Source organism: Catharus ustulatus, chromosome 1, assembly GCF_009819885.2.
Source record: "Catharus ustulatus isolate bCatUst1 chromosome 1, bCatUst1.pri.v2, whole genome shotgun sequence".
In the NCBI taxonomy this organism is placed as follows: Eukaryota; Metazoa; Chordata; class Aves; order Passeriformes; family Turdidae; genus Catharus; species Catharus ustulatus.
This window is the reverse complement of record NC_046221.1, coordinates 2,487,835-2,505,407: the sequence shown is the minus strand read 5'-3', so window position 1 is coordinate 2,505,407 and position 17,573 is coordinate 2,487,835. Positions and strand designations below refer to the sequence as shown.

At 48.2% G+C, this 17,573-nt stretch overlaps 1 protein-coding gene across 1 annotated transcript in view; it reads right to left on the bottom strand.

Annotated features, from left to right (window-relative positions):
- Positions 1 to 1,062: 1,062 nt before the first annotated feature.
- OBSCN (obscurin, cytoskeletal calmodulin and titin-interacting RhoGEF) overlaps positions 1,063 to 17,573 on the bottom strand; it is a 165,378-nt gene continuing 148,867 nt past the window's right edge. The window contains exons 103-116 of the mRNA XM_033070065.1: positions 17,118 to 17,163; positions 16,622 to 16,699; positions 12,410 to 15,833; positions 11,733 to 11,855; positions 10,676 to 10,786; positions 10,387 to 10,554; positions 9,862 to 9,984; positions 7,514 to 7,684; positions 6,197 to 6,317; positions 5,139 to 5,378; positions 3,674 to 3,897; positions 3,196 to 3,271; positions 2,575 to 2,724; positions 1,063 to 2,461 (exon numbers count right to left, since the gene is read on the bottom strand). Of these exons, the coding sequence (XP_032925956.1) occupies positions 2,284 to 2,461; positions 2,575 to 2,724; positions 3,196 to 3,271; positions 3,674 to 3,897; positions 5,139 to 5,378; positions 6,197 to 6,317; positions 7,514 to 7,684; positions 9,862 to 9,984; positions 10,387 to 10,554; positions 10,676 to 10,786; positions 11,733 to 11,855; positions 12,410 to 15,833; positions 16,622 to 16,699; positions 17,118 to 17,163 (5,233 nt within the window). The 3' untranslated portion in view covers positions 1,063 to 2,283. The remainder of the gene's footprint in view (positions 2,462 to 2,574; positions 2,725 to 3,195; positions 3,272 to 3,673; positions 3,898 to 5,138; positions 5,379 to 6,196; positions 6,318 to 7,513; positions 7,685 to 9,861; positions 9,985 to 10,386; positions 10,555 to 10,675; positions 10,787 to 11,732; positions 11,856 to 12,409; positions 15,834 to 16,621; positions 16,700 to 17,117; positions 17,164 to 17,573) is intronic.

The window sequence follows — 17,573 nt, the reverse complement described above, 5'->3', positions numbered from 1 at the left end:
ACATGAAGTATCATTGGCAGGATGGCATCAGCTTGTGGTGAACCCCTGAAAAGCCAGAGAGCAGCAAATACACTCTCCAGAGACGTAAGAATTTCCTTGGGGTTTTCAAATTGTCTTGTTTATGGTTCCCTTCTTTTATCAGATGAAGCCTCCAAATGGAGGAACCTCAATCCCTTATGGGCTACTGCCACTGTGACCCTATAACCTTCAAACATATGTTTTATCTGCTGGATCAGTGTAGGATAAAACTTTTTGCTCTACAAGCTCTGCTTTGCTTTATTACCCTTCAACAATTAGGGCTCTCACCACTTCCTTACAGAAGTTAAATCCAAGCTTCTCCTGCATGGAAAACAGTGGATTGATTTTAATGCTGACACTAACCTTGGACTTTGGAGATTATTTGTGGTTGAGGAGTGAAACTCAAACATCTTCTCACATGTCCAAACATCAGGACCAGATTCTGCTTTGTTCTGCAAAGGACAGGGTGATGTAACTGCATGTTGAGGGCAAACTATCCCAGCCTGTCACAGTGGTCATTAGCCCTGACCTCATGGTGGTGGTGGAAATTCAGGCAGAAACTATCAAGTTGTGACAGAACCAAGGAAAACAAAAACTACCTGTAAGGCTTGACTGTGGCAGCTGATATTTCCATCAGCAGTTCCAGCACCTTTTCATTCCTTCCATGCTCCATCTACAGCTCTCACTTATTTTTTTATCAGCCATGGGTTCACTCCTCTGAAGTCCTTCTCACATTCTGGTCAATGCAAGAGCAGACCATGGCCAGGAATGCCTCAGGGTAGCTGGGCAGCTCAGAGCCATCATCCCATCCTGACCAAGTGATTTTTTCCTTCCAGAGCTTTAAGAAAAAGATTTTTCATGTGGATGTCTTGCATGGAAGTGGTTCCCAGTGTATACTGTCTACAAAGAGCCCAGGTGACCTTTCCAAACCTTTCCAAATCATATCTAGTCACAAAAACAGGCCCAGGTCAGAGTTGAGGGGTGAGGGACGTGCTGCACAAATGTGGATTGGGAAGGGGATGTAAAAGTAATGGCAAAGATTAAGCAGAAAAATCTGGCTTTATTTGCTCTTCAGAATGGTTGATTTAACCAGTGTTGAGTCTATAAAAGAGCTCAGACATGCTCAAATGCATGCAATTGTGAGAAGCATAAAAGGAGTCATATATGGAAGAGCATGAAAGCTCCAAATAGTTAATCTACAATTAAGTTTTATGTTTAGATAGGTTTTTCCCTGGCACTGAGCTTTCCATCCCGAAGTGCACCAGCAAGAGCAAAGAACCAGCCTGTGCCAACAAAAACCTGACTGGATTTGTGAAAGAAGAGGATCCAGAGTTTTGAAAGGTTTCCTGGGGGCAGCCCTCAGTGCAGTGTCTGTCTTGTGTAACTCTGCTCCCCACACAGAGAACTGAGCACAGATCTGGCCCTAAGCCCTCCTGTAGCACGCAGTGAAGACAAGATCACTTCAACATTCCAAATTTTGCAATCCACTGAGTTGGTGCCTGCTCTCCACAGCACAGGGAAAGCTGTTCTGCTCTCTGTCTCAATTCCTGCTCTGCATGCTCAGCAAGGGAAGGAGTCACAATGCTCCATCTTTAATTTTGGAACAATATGGGTTAAACTTGTTGGAAAAGAGCATCCCTGGATAAACAGCCTCACTTTTCTATTGACCTGTAACACATTAGGGACTGTTTTCCAGTTCTCCTTCCTCTAAACACAGCCAGACACAGCTCTGAGAAAGCCTCCTCTTACTGCTGCTCACATGGAAAATTGAGGCATACATCAATCACTGCAGAGAAACTCAAAGGAACACTGAAGTACAAAGCAATGACACAGCCAACACCATCCTTTGCAGAGGAAAGCAGGGTTTGAAGGTCAAAGAGGAACGTGACACTTCAGGATTTTTAAGAAGAATTAACACACTCAGCCTTTGCCAGGAGCTCCAGGTAGATGTGTCCCTGCTCCCCAGGGAAGAGCAGCTCAGCCTCAAAGTGCCAAAGTCTCTTAGTGGTACAAAACCTGCACGCTGCAAGGTCACTGCTGGGTTTGCTGCCTGCACTGCCCAGTGTCCCTGCTCCCCCCACGAGTCACACATCCACAGAAACAGCGTGTGGCAGGCAGGACACACGGGTAAAACACAGTGGGGCCAGGCAGAGAGCAGCTCCCCCAGCTCAGCTGCTGCACCACAGCTCGGCAGGAGGGTTTGGTACCAAACCCTCAGTGCAGGAGGGCACAGGGAGGCGATTCCCATCCGTCAGCACATCCACGTCACTGTGCAACCATAAGGCCGTACTTGGAGCACAGCAGGCCCCTCTTCTTCTCCCGATCCATGAGGAAATTCCTCAGTTTGGTGGTGGGGAAGGTGACCAGTGCCTGCTGCCTGTTGTCCAGACCTGTCTCCTGCAGCCAGGGGCTCTGAAGGCACTCGGAGGCTGACGGCCTTCCCCTAGGACAGACAGAGGAGAGGGGTCAGCCAGGGATCCCTGCTGTGCCAGGAGGCTCCTTGGAAATGGAGACATGGCAACACCCAGGATGTGCTGCTGGGAGCACAAACCTTACCAAGGGTTGGCACACAGGGTGCTCTGGAGGAAGGACACGGCTCCCCCGGAGAGACCTGCATAGCACCGGGTGAGCTTCAGCCTCCCCTTCCTGGCCGTCCTCAGGAACTCACAGGGGGCATCCGAGCTCACGGGGTAGTTGGCACTCAACCTGCCCAGGAGAAGAGAGTTGAAAATGTGAAGCTGCCTCCAGCTGGGCTCCCAGCATGAGGAGGGTGTGGAGCTCTTGGGAGAGTCCAGAGGAGCCACCCAGGTGCACCTGTCCTTTGGGGGAAAACTGAGAGAATTGGGATTGTTCTTCCTGGAGAAGGAAGATATTTCATCAGGGAGACCTTAGAGCCCATTCTTGTGCCTAAAGAGAGTTGGAGAGGGACTTTGGATAAGGGCTTGTAGTGGCAGGACAAGGGGGAACAGTTTTAAATTTAAAAAGGAGGCTGTAGATTAGATATTGGGCAGAAATTCTCCTGTGAGGGCAGTGAGGGCCTGACACAGGTTGCCCATCCACCCCCTCCATCTCCCAGCTTTCCATGGCATGGCCAAAGGAGGGGCAAAGCTGAGATTAACTCTCTGAAACTGTGATTTTAAAGCCACTAACAGCACACAGAACAATCAGCTGACTCACATGATGAAGGCTGTGATTCCAATGGACCAGATATCAGTCTGGGGAAGAGCTCCTTGCTCTGTCAGCAGTTCTGGAGCTGGAAGAGTAAACTGGTGTGAGGCAAGCTCCTCTCCAACACACAGAGAGCAGCACAAAGGCAGTGGACACTTGCATGCTTTTCTGCCTTCCCAAGAGGGAAGAGGAGGCAGCTCCCAGGAGCTTCCACATGGCTGCTGATTGCAGTGAAACCATGAGAACCTTTGGGCAGATGGCACCAATGCTTTATCCCTGGATAAATGGATGTGTTTAGCAGCCAGAGTGGTGCTGCTGTGAGCTCTGTGATCTGCAGTGGGACAGCTGGGACCCCTCACTGCTCCCACAAACTCACACTGTCACCCTTCTTGCTGGGACCACCCGCTGCCTCAGCCAGTGTTTGTGTCTTTCTGTTTATCACAGATTGCAGATTAGCCCCAGGTGGCTGTGACTGAGCTCTACTCACCCATGGTTTCCACATAGTCCGAGCACTTGTCCATGGAAATAAATTTGTCTGGTGCGTAGAACTGTGCATTCCCAAAATCCAGGAGTTTCAGCAGGTTGGGCTCAGTGATGATCATGTTCTCAGACCTGAGGTCCAGGTGCAGGATGTTGTGTGCATGGAGGTACTCGGTGGCACTGAGGATTTGCCACAGGTAATCTCGGACCTCCACCTCTGAGTACGATGTCCTGGTGGGAGAGAGGGGATAGAAAACACAAATATCCTGTCTGCATGCCCAAAAATGCCTTTCTGCACCCACTGTCACCCTCCCTTGGGGCTCTGATCCCCTCAGACCCTTGAGAGTCAGGAAGAAACAACTCTAATTTAGCAAATCAGCTCTGTGTTGCATCCTGTGAGTCAGGTTTACAAAAGCAACAACTTCAGGATGTTGTAGAGCTGAAAGAGAGAAAGCAGATTTGATGCCCACAGTTCCCTCTTTTTTAATCACAGGATTTCAGCAGATCCATTTTGTGCCACTGTGAGCAGCAGTGAATCCTCCTGACCCACAGTAATGTCCATGTTATGGTGTTGGGGTTAACAGGTGTTGGTGTAAGGAAACCCTTCATGTACCACATTGTGGGAGACAGAATTTCACATCAACCACTTTAAACTGCTTTCATCATCTCAGCTGGGTGGCCTTGAGTTGTCCTGCTGTGGAGAACTCATTGTTTTATCTCACAAGATGCAGAACAAACACTTTACAAATCCTGTGTGCAATGACAGCATGCTAGAACAGGTGGAGAGGGATGATCCAGTTTGTCAGAAGAAAGCAACAGAAATTTCTCCCAATAGAAAACTCTTCCCTCCTGTTGGAGCCCACAAACCTGGGGGTTTTGAGCTTTCTGTGCTTTCTGGCACTGACCCCCTGTAGAACATTGCTTGTGACCTGAGGCCTTGGAGAAGGCTCCAAATTTGGGTGATGGAGTTAAAATCACAGGTGTGTAGTTAAATAGAAGTGTGTGATTTCACATGGTGAAGGGTTTTAAATTTGAGGTTTTTATGATATAGTGATAGGTGTGGGACAGGATGAGGATTTTGGGTGGTTTCTCTTTGGGTGTTCATCTTCCTCCTTCTCCATGGTTTCAGGCAGTTTCTGGTTGGTCAGTCAGTGCTGCACTGAGGGTCATGGGAATCTGGTTATTGGGTTAAAAGTATCAATAATATAGGTGTTAATGCTCTATTGGACTGCTCAGCTTTAGGAGACCTTGGGGCAGCTGGATCTCTCTCCATTCTGCTCACTTTTAGCTGGTAGCTGGGAGTGGTGCTGAACTCTCTGTACTTTTAGATAAATTTTAATAAACAACCAAGCCTGAACGTGAGAAAATCCACTTCCTTCATGTATTTTTTTTAATCCTGGCTCTGAGTGAAGGCAGAAGAGACTGAGACAAAGCACTGATCAAGTGGTGCAAACTCCCAGTGCCGCCCTTACCGCAGTGCCAAGGAGTGCAGCAGCTCTGGCCCCACGCACATCTCCTGGATCAGCACCAGGTGCCTGGGGCTGACGTAGGCACCCTTCAGCTGGGCTATGTTCGTGTGGTGCAGCTTCCTGAGCACCTGGTACTCCAGCAGCACAGCCTGCTTGTCCTCTTGCCAGTAAGGGATGATTTTGGCAGCCAGGGTCTTGCCGCTCACCTTCTCGCGGCACTGGCGCACGATGCTGAACCGGCCCCTGGCGCAAAGGAACACAAAGGCACGTTGAGCTTCTCTTCTGTTCTTTAAAACCACCAGGATCCCATGCTGTCTTTTCATCTCTGCCTGCTGGGGAGTTACTGCATCTACTGTCACAGTTTGCACACCCTCCTGTGTCTTTAAACTGTGCAGTCACTTTAAATTACAGGAGTGAGAGCTGAACTCCTCTGGAGGGAGAGGAGAGAGCCAGAGAACAGAACAGAAATCAGTGTCTTTCTTCTAGGCAGAGCAAGTTGAATCCCAGCACCCTGACTGAAGTGGTGCCTGCAAAGGTTGGTGCAGCAAGGACAAGAAACTTTGTTAGCCCTGGGCTCATTTCATGATAAATTAAGTGTCTGCCCCCCTGCCCAGCACATCTGTTACAACAGGATAAGGGGGATGGTATTAAACTAAAAAAGGGTTGGTTTAGACCAGATATGATGAAGGAGGGGTTTTTTTTACAGTAAGGATGGTGAAACAACCTGGCCTTGAGCACTTCCAGGGATGGAGCAGCCACAACCTGTGCCAAGGCCTCCCCACCCTCACAGGGAACAATTTTTTTTTCCTAATATCTAATCTAAATCCACTCCCTTTCCATTTCAAGCCATCCCCTTGTCCTGTCCCTAAATCCCCTTATAGAAAGTCCCTCTCCATCTTTCTTGTAAGCTCCCTTTAGGTTCTGGAAGGTGCAGTTAGGTCACCCCAAAACTTCTCCAGGCTGAACAAACCAAATTTTCTCAGCCTTTCTTTGTAGGAGAACTGCTCCATCACACATGAGATTTCCCTCTGGGTCATTAAGAGCTCTGTTGGATTCTTTACCTTTTGATCTCGGTTTGGAAGGCATAGGTCTGGTAGGTGGGGAAGGGCTCAGGAGGTGTGATCATTTCACTCTCTTCTTCAGGGGCACCTGATGGGAGCTCCTGGGTGGCAGCACGAGGCTCTGCAGGGACAAAGGGACAGGGGTTCCATGGAAACAGCTCTGAGTGGGAGCTGGAGCCTCCCTGGTCTCCCCTGCCATCTGTGAACAGCAACAAGCAGAGCTCTCTCCAGATGTTCCAGCTGTGGCACCCAGTGCTGTTGGAATGCAACAGATTCTGCTCTGTGCCCCCAAAAACACCCTGATATTCCAGACAGAATTACATGGATTCTGTGTGTGCTATGGTATCAAACATCTTAGCCACTGCTTCTTATTTTCTCACACAACAAATCCTCAGGATATGGTAAAAACAAGAAATTAGGAACTTCTTGTGGTTGTGTTGCTCTGGTTCTGGTTGTGTCCAAGCACTCCCTGAAATACTAAAGCATCCCTTTAAAGCATCTGCTTGGAAAAGCTGAACACACTGAGATATGATAACAAATCATGAGAAAAAGGAAAGCAGAGGACTTGGGGTGAGTTAAAAATATCTCTGTGAACTGATTTTTACAGAGCAATCCTCTCCATTGGGAGGCAGTTCCAGTTAGACCATCCTTCTGTTTCTTTACAGAAAGGACATTTCCTTTGCTATTGCAATATTTGCTGTGGGGCCCTGGATCTCTTAATTTTAAAAACATGTGTGCAATACAAAGTAGTCAAGCAGGTGACAAAAATAGTAAATCGAGATTTCTTTACTTCAGAGACAAAATACAGCTGGAAAATTCACCACAGGACAATAATTCCCAATGGAAAACACCAGAACAGACAAGTTAACTACTGAATTTAGGACTTAGTCTGTAATATAAGCAAGTCCAGAGTTTTCAGCAGTGCAAGATCTGTAGACAAATTTATCAGTAGATAAATGCCTCCAGTAAAACATTTATTGTACAAGACCCATTTCCTCATAATCTCAAATCAAAAATGTGTCTTCAACAGGTAATCTGCAGTTCCCAGGTTTTTGTTTTATTATTAAATTTTATATAGTTACACATGGTTTATATGTACATGATGTTATCTTAATAGGGATTTCAATATGTTTATACCTATTCCCCTGTATGTCCAGAATTGGAAAATAAATAGAAAATATTTTAATTTTAGATGCAAAACCCCCAAACAACCCTGAGCCCAGTGCAATTTGCCTTGATCCACTTGCTCTTGGCTTCTGGGCCCACAGTGGGTTTGATGCAGGAAAATCCCAAAGTTTTCTTGGCATTTGGTCTTACCCATGTGATCCTTCCCAGTGACTTCCACTTTGGCAGAGGGGTGGCTGTAGGGTCCTGTCCCTGCCTTGCTGGTGCAGGCTGTCCTGAAGTGGTAGATGAACCCCTGGGGCAGATTTTTGGCATAGTAGCAGCAGTCAGTGATGTCAGAAGCAAGAGTTGTCCACTCTCCATCTTTGGAAAGAAAAGAGATCAGGACTCATTTTAAGATGGTCACAATGGGTTGGAGGATTTTTGAGATTTGGGGTTTTGTTGTGCTTTTTGTTTTTTTTTCCCCCTACCAACTTTGCTCATGTGCTGGGAATGTGGAGAAACCAACTTACCAGGGCCAACTTTGGGGCTGTACCTGTGTTATTCTCCTCTAAAATTAGCTGGTTTATATCTGATAATTCCAAGTCTTGCCAATATTGTTACAGAGGAGTGGTGAAATTTTCCTGTATTTTTTTTCTCTTAATCTAATTCATACCACTAAACTGTACTGGAAATATATATCAAGGACTCCAACCAAAAGATAAATCACAATTTTTAAAATCCAGTTGAAACCATGAGGTGCAGGATTGATTCCTGGACAGAACCATCCACTAACACCATCCCAGCAAGCCCAGTGTTTGAAACATGGGCAGTTTTATTCAGCTTGTATGAAACTCAGAGGATTTCTCATGGAACTGGAGTTGTAGGTATGTTCTGGACTCATTATTCATAGGAAGGAGAGAATCCCCAGCAAACATTTAATCAGCATTCCTCCCACAGGATGCTGTGTCCTCTGTTTTGCTGCTGTGCTCAAGGCTGAACACAACTCCCTGCAACTGCCTGAGATTAAAATAAATCATTCCATTCCTTTCAATTAAACTCTGGCAAAGAGCCTCAAACCATTGGATAAGCAGAAATTCACCCCCAAATCCAAGGTATCAATGATTTTACAGGGTACTGGTTGAATTGGGGGCTGTTTGGGAAGGAGCAGATACAGCTTAGAAATAGAGAAAAAAGTGTGCAGAAGGAGCATGGAAAAGCCTGATTTCAAATAATGGATAAAACAAGGAATTTATTCCTGATTATCTTAATCCTCCTGTGTTCAGGAGAGCAGGATTTTGCATGTTCCTGCCAAATACACAGAACACAGTGGAAAATTGTAGATGCTATTTTTCTTCCTAACTGGAAGGACTTGTGTTTGTATCCTCCCCCAGATCTCTCCTGCAGTTGTGTCTAAAGGAATAATGAAAATAAAAGGAGTGTTTGGGGGAAAGTGACTCACACCAGCTCCAGAGGGAAAGGGCAGAAAGCTGCTGCCCATGCTAGTCCAGAAGGGAGTGTCCATGTTTTTTGTTTGTTTGGAAAATTAAGTGAAGGAACAGGGAACAGCTGAATCCAAAGGGCAGTGTTTGTATGGCTGCAGCAGGAATTGCTATCAGACAGCACATATAACAACAGCAACTCCATCCCAAGAGAGGCAGAACAGCCTTGGGGATTTGATACAAAGCTTTTGTAACTAAACAGGAAAACATTCACTTTTGACAAGGGCAGATAGTGACAGGACCAGTGGGAACAGCTTTAAACTGTGAGAGACTTAGATTAGATGTCAGGAAGAATTTATTATTCAGAGGGTGGTGAGGCCCTGGTACAGGGTGCCCAGAGAAGCTGTGGCTGCCCCTGGATCCCTGGAAATGTCCAAGGCCAGGTTGGATAGGGCTTGGAGCAGCCTGGGACAGTGGGGGATGTCCCTGCCCATGGCAGAGGACTGGAATTAGATGGTTTTTAAGGTGCCTTCCAACCCAAACCATTCCATTATTAAATGATCCTCTTGACTTTCATCAGCCTCTGGACCAAGCCTCAAAAGAGAACATCAAAGGGGTGATGCACTTTTGTCAAACTTTGGTTATTTTGTCCTGGCTCTTTGCCCTAAGCTTCCTCCATATTTCTTTCCCAATGGAAAAGAAAGCACAGCTGTTCAGCAGAGGATAAACTGCCTGTTTGATAAATCATCTTTCTCCAAGAAAGCCTGAGCCTGGGATGGTGCTGTTTCATTAGTGTCTAATTTTGTCAGATTATTCAGAGCTGCATATCAGACCAGACATTTTCTCCTGTAGCTGCTCAATTTTTGGTTGCAGCTTCCACACAGCCTTGTTTGATTCACACTTCAGCAAAGCCTTGGTGTGAATATGCCAATTCCAGGCTGGTTTAACCAGCACCACCCCTGACTTTAGATGGTTAAATGACAGCTGTATGAATCCAATTCCTAACTCTAAACTGGGGAATTAAATCAGGCTGTTTCTGAATAACAATAAAATATCCAGCTGGTGAAGAGATCATCCAAACTGAGATGTTCCTTGCAAAGCACAAGGAAAGCTGCTTACCTTCAGTCTTGCACTGCACAGTGTAGTGGACAGGGGTGTTGGTTTCCACAGGTTTCCAAACCAGCTGCACTCCATCCTTGTAGACCTCCACGATGTCAGGGGGTGGAGGGCTGGGGGGAACCTCTGTGGAGAGGAGGCACAAACCCCAGGAGTGTTAACAGCAGCACTGCTGTGACACAGAACTTTACACCCAGCATGTCTCAGCTACAGATTTTAATTTTATATATATATATAAAACATGTATACATTTTTTAATGTATACATGTATATACCCACAGTTAGTGGAACAGCAATTTAATCCCTAATTTAAACTCAACACTAAGATTTTGTCTTGGAGTGGCTCTTATTCCAGGAGACAAATAAAGAGTGAAGAAAAGGGAATGAACTTTGCAGAGGCTGTGGACCAGAGCAAGGGAGAGATCTTTCTCTGCAGAAGGACCCATGTGCAGAGATTTAACCCCAGGTTACATTTTTGGGGATAGAACTACTTAAAATACCTACTTTTGTAGCTACTCCTTCTCTCACCTGCTTTTCTTATGACACAAGAGGTGGATGCTGAGCCCAGAGAGTTTGTGGCCACACAGGTGTAAATCCCAAAATCCTCAGCATGAACAGAGAGGATCGTTAACAGCTGGAAGTGTTTGAGCGTGGACGAGATGAGGATCCTGCTGCTGCTCTGCACGGGGATCCCATCTGCAAAGCAGGAGATGGCACAGATAAGTACCTTGCCAGCTGTGTTTAACGCTCTCCCTGCAGCCCTATGTGGCTGAGAGCTTTATTTTTGTCAGGGACTCTGTGGGGATGGCAGTGTCACCTCTGAACCAGGCGATGTGCAGGGAGGACAGAGCTGCTGTCCGGCACGAGAGCGTCACGCACTGCCCGGCGGCCGCAGCCTGGTCCATGAGCTCCTCCACGAACTGTGGGGCTGCAGAGAGAAGGCACAGGCTCATTCACAACAGCCCTGAGAGCTTTATGGAAAACAAATCCCTGCAGGACACCAGAAAGTATTTTTAATGGAGTCCTTTATGGTTCATTATCTCCGGTTCCTTTGACGACCCACTTGGAGAATCCCCCAGGGAAGAGTTGAAGGAATCCTGTTCAGCCGTGGGTGTGGTGTGACAGATCCAGGTGGATCTTGGAAAATCCATGGGGAATATCTGCATTGCCCAGCCCTGGTACAGCTAAAGCAGCAGAACAGCTCAGAGCAGAGAGAGACTCTGTCACAGCTCTGGCCGAGCCTAAATGTGGGGGCAAAACTGAATTGTGGAATTTCAAGGATGTGAGGATCAAATAGCACAAGAGGAAATGGCCTCCAGTTGCCCCAAGGGAGGTTTAGTTTGGATGTTAGGGAAAATATCTTAATGGAAAGTGTTGTCAAGGACTGGAGGAGGATACCCAGGGAGTCACCATTCCTGGAGGGATTTAACAGATGTGTGGCACTTGGGGACATGGTTTAGTGGTGGCCTTGGCAGTGCTGGGTTAATGGTTGGACTCAGTAAACTTAGAGGTCTTTGCCAACTAAATGATTCTATGGTCAAGGCAACATAAGAAGAAGGAGACATGAAAGATGGATATTGAAGAAGAAAAAACCCTACAGAGCATCAAATCTGCTCCTATCTCCATGGGAAAGGGGGAACTCAGATTTTCTTCTGTGTTTCTCTGGGGTTTTTCTCCACAGTGGCCAGGGGCTGCCAGCCTCCCACAGCCCTTCCCAGAGTTTGTCTGAGCTCTGCTGAAGGCTGGGACAGCAACATGACCTCAGAAAATGCTCCTGATGGAGTCCAGGGGAAACCTGCCAGGGAAAAAAGCAATTTTCTCCTAAATCATCCTCTGAGGGTAAAACAGACCAATGACTCCTGCCACAGCAATACCTTTCTCCTTTGGGGTGAGGCTTGGTAGCTTGAATGAAGGGAGCGCTGATTTCCTCTTCAGAGACCCTTCAGCCCCTATTAACAGCTCCTTTTCTGCTGCCTCACTTCCCAGCTCACCAAACTCTGCTGGGAGAAAGGATGAGAAGTCATTCAAGGCCATCCATTGGCAGTGACAGTTCTGCCTTCACATGTAAATAATCACAGGTTCCCTTATTAACCAGGGTTTGATAAACAGGGAGGTCTGAGACAGCTGCTGCAAACAGAGCAGTGTGCTGGAAGAACAGGGAATATCCAGGGATGGCAGGGAAGAAAGGACAGATCCCCATGTCCAGGAACCAGGGTGGCTTCAGCTTCTCCCAGTCACTTTAACCTGAGATTTGCCACGGCCAGATGACAACTGCAGCAGGGAAAGCATCACCCAGCCCTGCTCTGCTTCTGTGCAACCTCAGACAGGGAGTCTGAGCTCCTTCCATCAGTGATTAACCCAGCTGACTGCACTGAAGCCAGCCAGTAACAGAGCCCTGATGGTGGAGACTTGTGATCTCAGAACCTGCCACAGCCAGATTTGGAATCCCAGTCTAACCACAGCTCCAAATATGCTGGGGAAAGAAAAACGCAGCTTTAGCAGAGCCCAGTTATAGTAGCATATCTGTGAAGGAACAAAGTGAGATAATTACCTTCCTCTGGCTCAGGAGATGTCTTTCCTTTTAGGATTCTTGAAATATGGGCAACAGAAGCTTTTACTTTCTTCTTGAGACTCTGCTCCACCGACTGCTCCACAGAATGAGACCTTGCATACGGCTTAAAGAGTCCAGGCTTGGTGTGGAAGGAGCTTCTCTGTTTCCCACTGGAGTCCTTTTGGGAGCTGTACATTTCCTTATGGCTCTCTGCCCCTTTCCCCATGGCTAGTAAGTTAGCTGCCTTTGAATCCTCAGATATTTCCAAACGGTTCTTCCTGTTTTTGTCTTCCTGTTCCCTGATGCACAGCCTTTTATCCTTATGGAGATGTCCTGCAGGAGGGGACCTTGCCCTTTCAAGAAACATAAACCGCCTAGGAACTGGTTTGGGTGAAGGTTTCTTATAGCTCAGAAACTCGAATGGAAAATACACAATGTCGTACAAATCTGAGAAATTCAGATAGGCAGGCTCCACTTCCGAGATGTCAAATTTTTGGGGGCTGCTGCCCAGGCTGGGTGTTTCATCTGACAGGTCTTTGATTTTCACCAGAGAAACTTCTGGGTGTTTGGCAGTGTCCTTGAGCGCTGGCACGTGGACGGGTCTGTGGGCAGTGTCCAAGCTCTCCGTGGAGGAAACGCTCTCTCGGCTGGAAGGGCAGGTCTCAAATGCCAGATCCTCCAGGTGCTCACATTCGTGAGGAACTGTCTGTTCTCCCTGCTCTTCCAGGGCTCCTGGCTCCTCACTCACAGCTAGGTAGGGTTCTGCAAGGTCCTGCTCAGCCACTTCTCCTCTTCCACCCTGCTGGACAGAAGGGAAGGAGGTGTCCATCTGTGCCTGGCTGCCTTTGTAGAACATCTCTCTCTGAGGAGAAACGTGCTTCCTGCTTCCCTTCTCTCCAGAAACTGCCTCTGCCCAGACATTCATCTCTTCAGAGAGGGAAACCATCTCATCCACCAAGCCCTCCAGCACAGCAGACTCCTCGTCACTGTAGAAAGAGGCTCTGTGGTGTGACAGCTCCTGACCGTGATCCCTGCGGAGCAGTGGTGGGGCAGCTGTTCCAGCATCACATCTTCCACTTCCTAAGGCAGTGCCTCCACCCTCACCAGCATCCTCTGCATATTCCTCATATTCCAGTTCACAGGCTGAAGCTGGAGCAACTCCTGGTTGTGAAGCAGTTAAAGCACCTGAGCTGCCACTCTGCAGACCACCCCAATTCCCAGCCCTGTGCTGCTCTAACACCCCATGTCCAGCCTTGGCCAAAGGAGCAGCCACAGCTTGTCCAGCTGCTCGGCTTCCACTGGCTGTCACAGCAGATTTCACCTCAGGGTGAGCTGACACCTCTGGGTGCTGTTGGTTTTTGCTCTCCCAGACCTGAGGGAGGGCAGTGCTTTGGGAGGACACAGCTCTGGCTGGGTGTCTGCTCTCCAGAGCAACAGGTTCTGAGCCATGGCCTTCAGGAACCTGCTGGGCTCCAGCTCCTCCATGGGCCAAACTGGAAACCACCTCTGTGCCAGCTGAGCTTTTACTCCTCAGAGCAGCAGGTTTCTCCTTGCTGAGAGCCTGCTGTGCTCCATCAGAGACCACTGATCCTGGTGGTGGGATTTTGGGAACAGCGAGTTGCTCTCCCTTCAGGACAGCTGGTGCTGTGTCTGAGTGACCAGGAGCCTTCTTGTGTGCTGATGGTGGAGTGATTCCTGTAGCTGCTGCTCCTGCATCTTCCAGGAGAGCAGATCTCACATCTCTGTGGGTCTTCAGCTTCTGAGGAACACCTTCAGCAGCTGTGAGGGACCCTGGCTGTTTGCCCAGCATGCCAGTAGCTGGAACACTTTTCCCAGGAATTTCCTCACTTTCTTTACGTACTGCAAGTGAACCAGTTTCTGTTTGTTCTGTTGGAACAGCAGAGCCTTCATGCTCCATGAGTTCAGACTCAGCAGAAGCCTTTTCATCTGAATGTTTGTGCCTTTTGTCTTTCCAAGGAGGGGCTGGGGCTGTCCTTTTGATCAGCAGGCTCCCCCCTGTCAGCTCAGGGTGGGTGTTGGAGGGGGCAGGCTCCTGGGGCAGGCACACTCCTCCCTCACTCCCAGGAGATGACTTTGGGGTGGTCTCTGACTCTGTGAGTGTTGGAACGGGCTCTTTGCCCTCCTGAAAAGCAGAGTCAGAGGCAGCTTTACCCTCGGTGCTGTGGTGTTTTGGAGCTGCTGGTGCTGCAGTGGGAATGGGGCTTCTGCCTTCCAAACATTCAGCATCCTCCTCAATCTCAGTGGCTTTGGACTTCTTCAGTAAACGTTTCCTATTCTCACTCCTCTGGGGTGACACTGGAAATCCCTCTACCTGTATGAGAGCAGGTGGGCACCCCTTGCCCTCACAGTGTGTGGAGGGAGAGGTCTCCCCTCCTAAGCAATCCTTGCTGGCTCTCCTGACGTCCCCTTGCTCTGCTGTACCCGCAGAACACCCCTTGCCAGGCCCTACAGAAGTGTCACAGTGATCACTGCCTTCAGGACAGCTTTCCTGGGCCAACACATCACAGTCCTCCTCCAGAATCTCCTGCTCCCTCAAGGACCTGGAGGCTCTCAGCCTGTACTCGTCCAGGGAGCGGCTGCGGCTCCCAGCCATGGCAGGGTGCGGCGGCTTCCTGGCGCTGTCAAACGACGCAGACTTGGTCAAGGATCCCAGCAGAGCTTCCCTGCGATCATCCCCTCCTTCTTCCTCTTCCTCCAGCTCAAACTGCTCCAGGAGGGGCTCCCGGAGGCCGCTGATGGGCACCTTGGAGTAGCCAGCCCTGCGGAGCCTCCTGGCCCTGTCCAGCTGCCTCCTGAGCTCCCTGCCTGGAGACGGGGGTGGCCTCGCAGGCAGCTCGGTTGCTTGGCTGTAGAAGGTGCTTTTGATGACACTCTGCCTGGGAACACAGGCAGATGGCTTTTCTGTGCCATCCCCTGCCTTTTCAGGCAAAGGTGTGTCTGGTTTTTCTGTCTGACTCAGAAGAGGTGTGCTTTCCGTGGAGGCCCTCAGGGATGGAGGCTCAGCAGTTTTTTGGGATGGCTCTCCCCGAAGGTTGGGCTCCTCTTTCTCCTGTAAGACACCTGCCATGAGCTCTGTGCCTTCTGAGGGTGATTTCATCGAGGCATATTTCCTCCTCATGGGTTTTACTGGAGGGATGGAGCTTTTGGGGTGCTCCCTTTTCAGAGGCTGGGGATGGCTCGGGGCGTCAAACACGGGCAGGTGCAGTTCAGGGGTGGATCCAAAGTGCCTCTTCTCAGGGAAATTGGAGTTCTCGTTGTCTGAGGAGGAGCCACTGGTGCTGGATGAAGTGCTCTCCTCAATGAGGTGTCGGGAGATGGCCAGGGAGCTGTTGTCATGGGTTCTTTCCAGGATTTCTGGGATGGACCTCATCACCAGGATGGATTTGTAGCACATCAGGGAGCGCTGGGGAGGGAAACGAGACACAGCACAACGGGGTGGGAGTTTGGGAAGCAAAGACACCAAAATGAACTCCTGCACCCCTAATTAACACACCCATGAGTCAATTAGACACTGCCACCCTCTGAACTTGTCACCAACCCAGGCCTCATCTTCTCTCCAAATCTTCCTGTTCCCTCATTCACTGACATGAAATTAAATTGAGTTCACACACTTGCTCCTGTGACTGGGGGAAACAGGGCTCTGTGCAATTGATTTCCAAATCAATCTAGCCACTCAAAACAGATGGAAAGGAGTTTTTGATGGAAAAAAATCAGAGACTCACTGGAGTACATGGCTTTAAATCCCTTGACTGCAATACAACCTGCAGTGACTTTGGCCAGCAGAGCTACCAAGTGTGGGAGATGGGATTCCTCTGCTCTAAATCCTGCCATGTGAGGCATCTCAGTTAGAGCTGGGCCTCTCCTTCCAGCCAGCAGAGAGAAACTGGCAATCAATCCAATGATCTGAGAGAATTTCAGGAAAAGAGGCATTTCCTTGGCACCTGTCTGTAATTCAGCTCCAACTGCAAAGGCACCTAAGTGAGACACAACCTTGTGTCCTACAGGCACCTGCATGGGTTCCCAGGCAGTAAAATTCTAGATTATTAATTCCTGACACATCCATCTCTCCTGAGCTTTTTCCCAGCTCCCAGCCATGCTCAAATCTCTGCTGAGCTTGCTGTCCTAGCCCAAAAAAAAAAAAAAAAAGTAGATATAACTAAACAGAATCAACACAGATTAGAGGCAACTCACCTGCCACTTGCTCCGAGCCACAATGAATTTGAGCTGTTTGGTGTTAATGAAATGAGCTGCTTCAAGAGGGACATTGTGCTGCCAGGTGGAATGAGAGGAAAATGGGTTAAAAAATCCCGATTTAATTTCTTGAGAAGTTTTTGTGGTTTTTTTTTTAGAATTCTCTCTTTACACAATTGTTTAATTTAGGAAAGTTGCAGCAGATCAAATGCTGCAGTCCTTTCATAGTTAAATTGCAGACAAAATCAGCTTTTCAGTGATTAAATCAAGATCTGTTAATAACTGTCATTAAATCCTTTGTTGCTGTTGTTGATTTTTAACTCTTTTCCTTAGTGATTTAAGGCTTTGGAATATAAACCACAACTTTGGTCTGCAAGGCCAGTTTCCTTTCTGTACTGACATGGTAAAACAGGAGGGAACAGCCTCAGGTGGCACCAGGGAGGTTTAGATTGGATATTGGGGAAAATTGGGTGATAAAGCACCAGGACAAACTTACCATGAACCATTTGTGGGAAAGACAGTCCAAAGCACTTGGCCTGGATCTGGGAAGAGAACAGATTGACATTTGAGTAGGAAATCACTCCAGCAGCAATCACTGATCCTCTGAAGGTGCTGCTGCACTCAGGGTGTGTCCTTAGGATGCTGATTTGGAGCAGAGAAGCCAAAAAGCAGCTTCCAGCTCAAGGTTTCCTTAGATATCCTCCTTTTTCGGTCTGACACTCCCCAGAGCTGCTCAGGAAGAGCTCATGGCTCTGTGCAGGAGTTCAAGGGTGACCAGAGCAGCTTTGAGAGTGATTTTGCCACTTTGGGTGGCCAGAGTGAAAACAGCTTTGGCAGCAGGCAGAAAGAGTACAAATGACATTAAAATAAAGTGCCTGTAAAATTGGCCGTCAAGCCAACTTTGGTACTTGAAATTGCTTAATGAATGTGGTCAATGCTATTTAATTCTCAT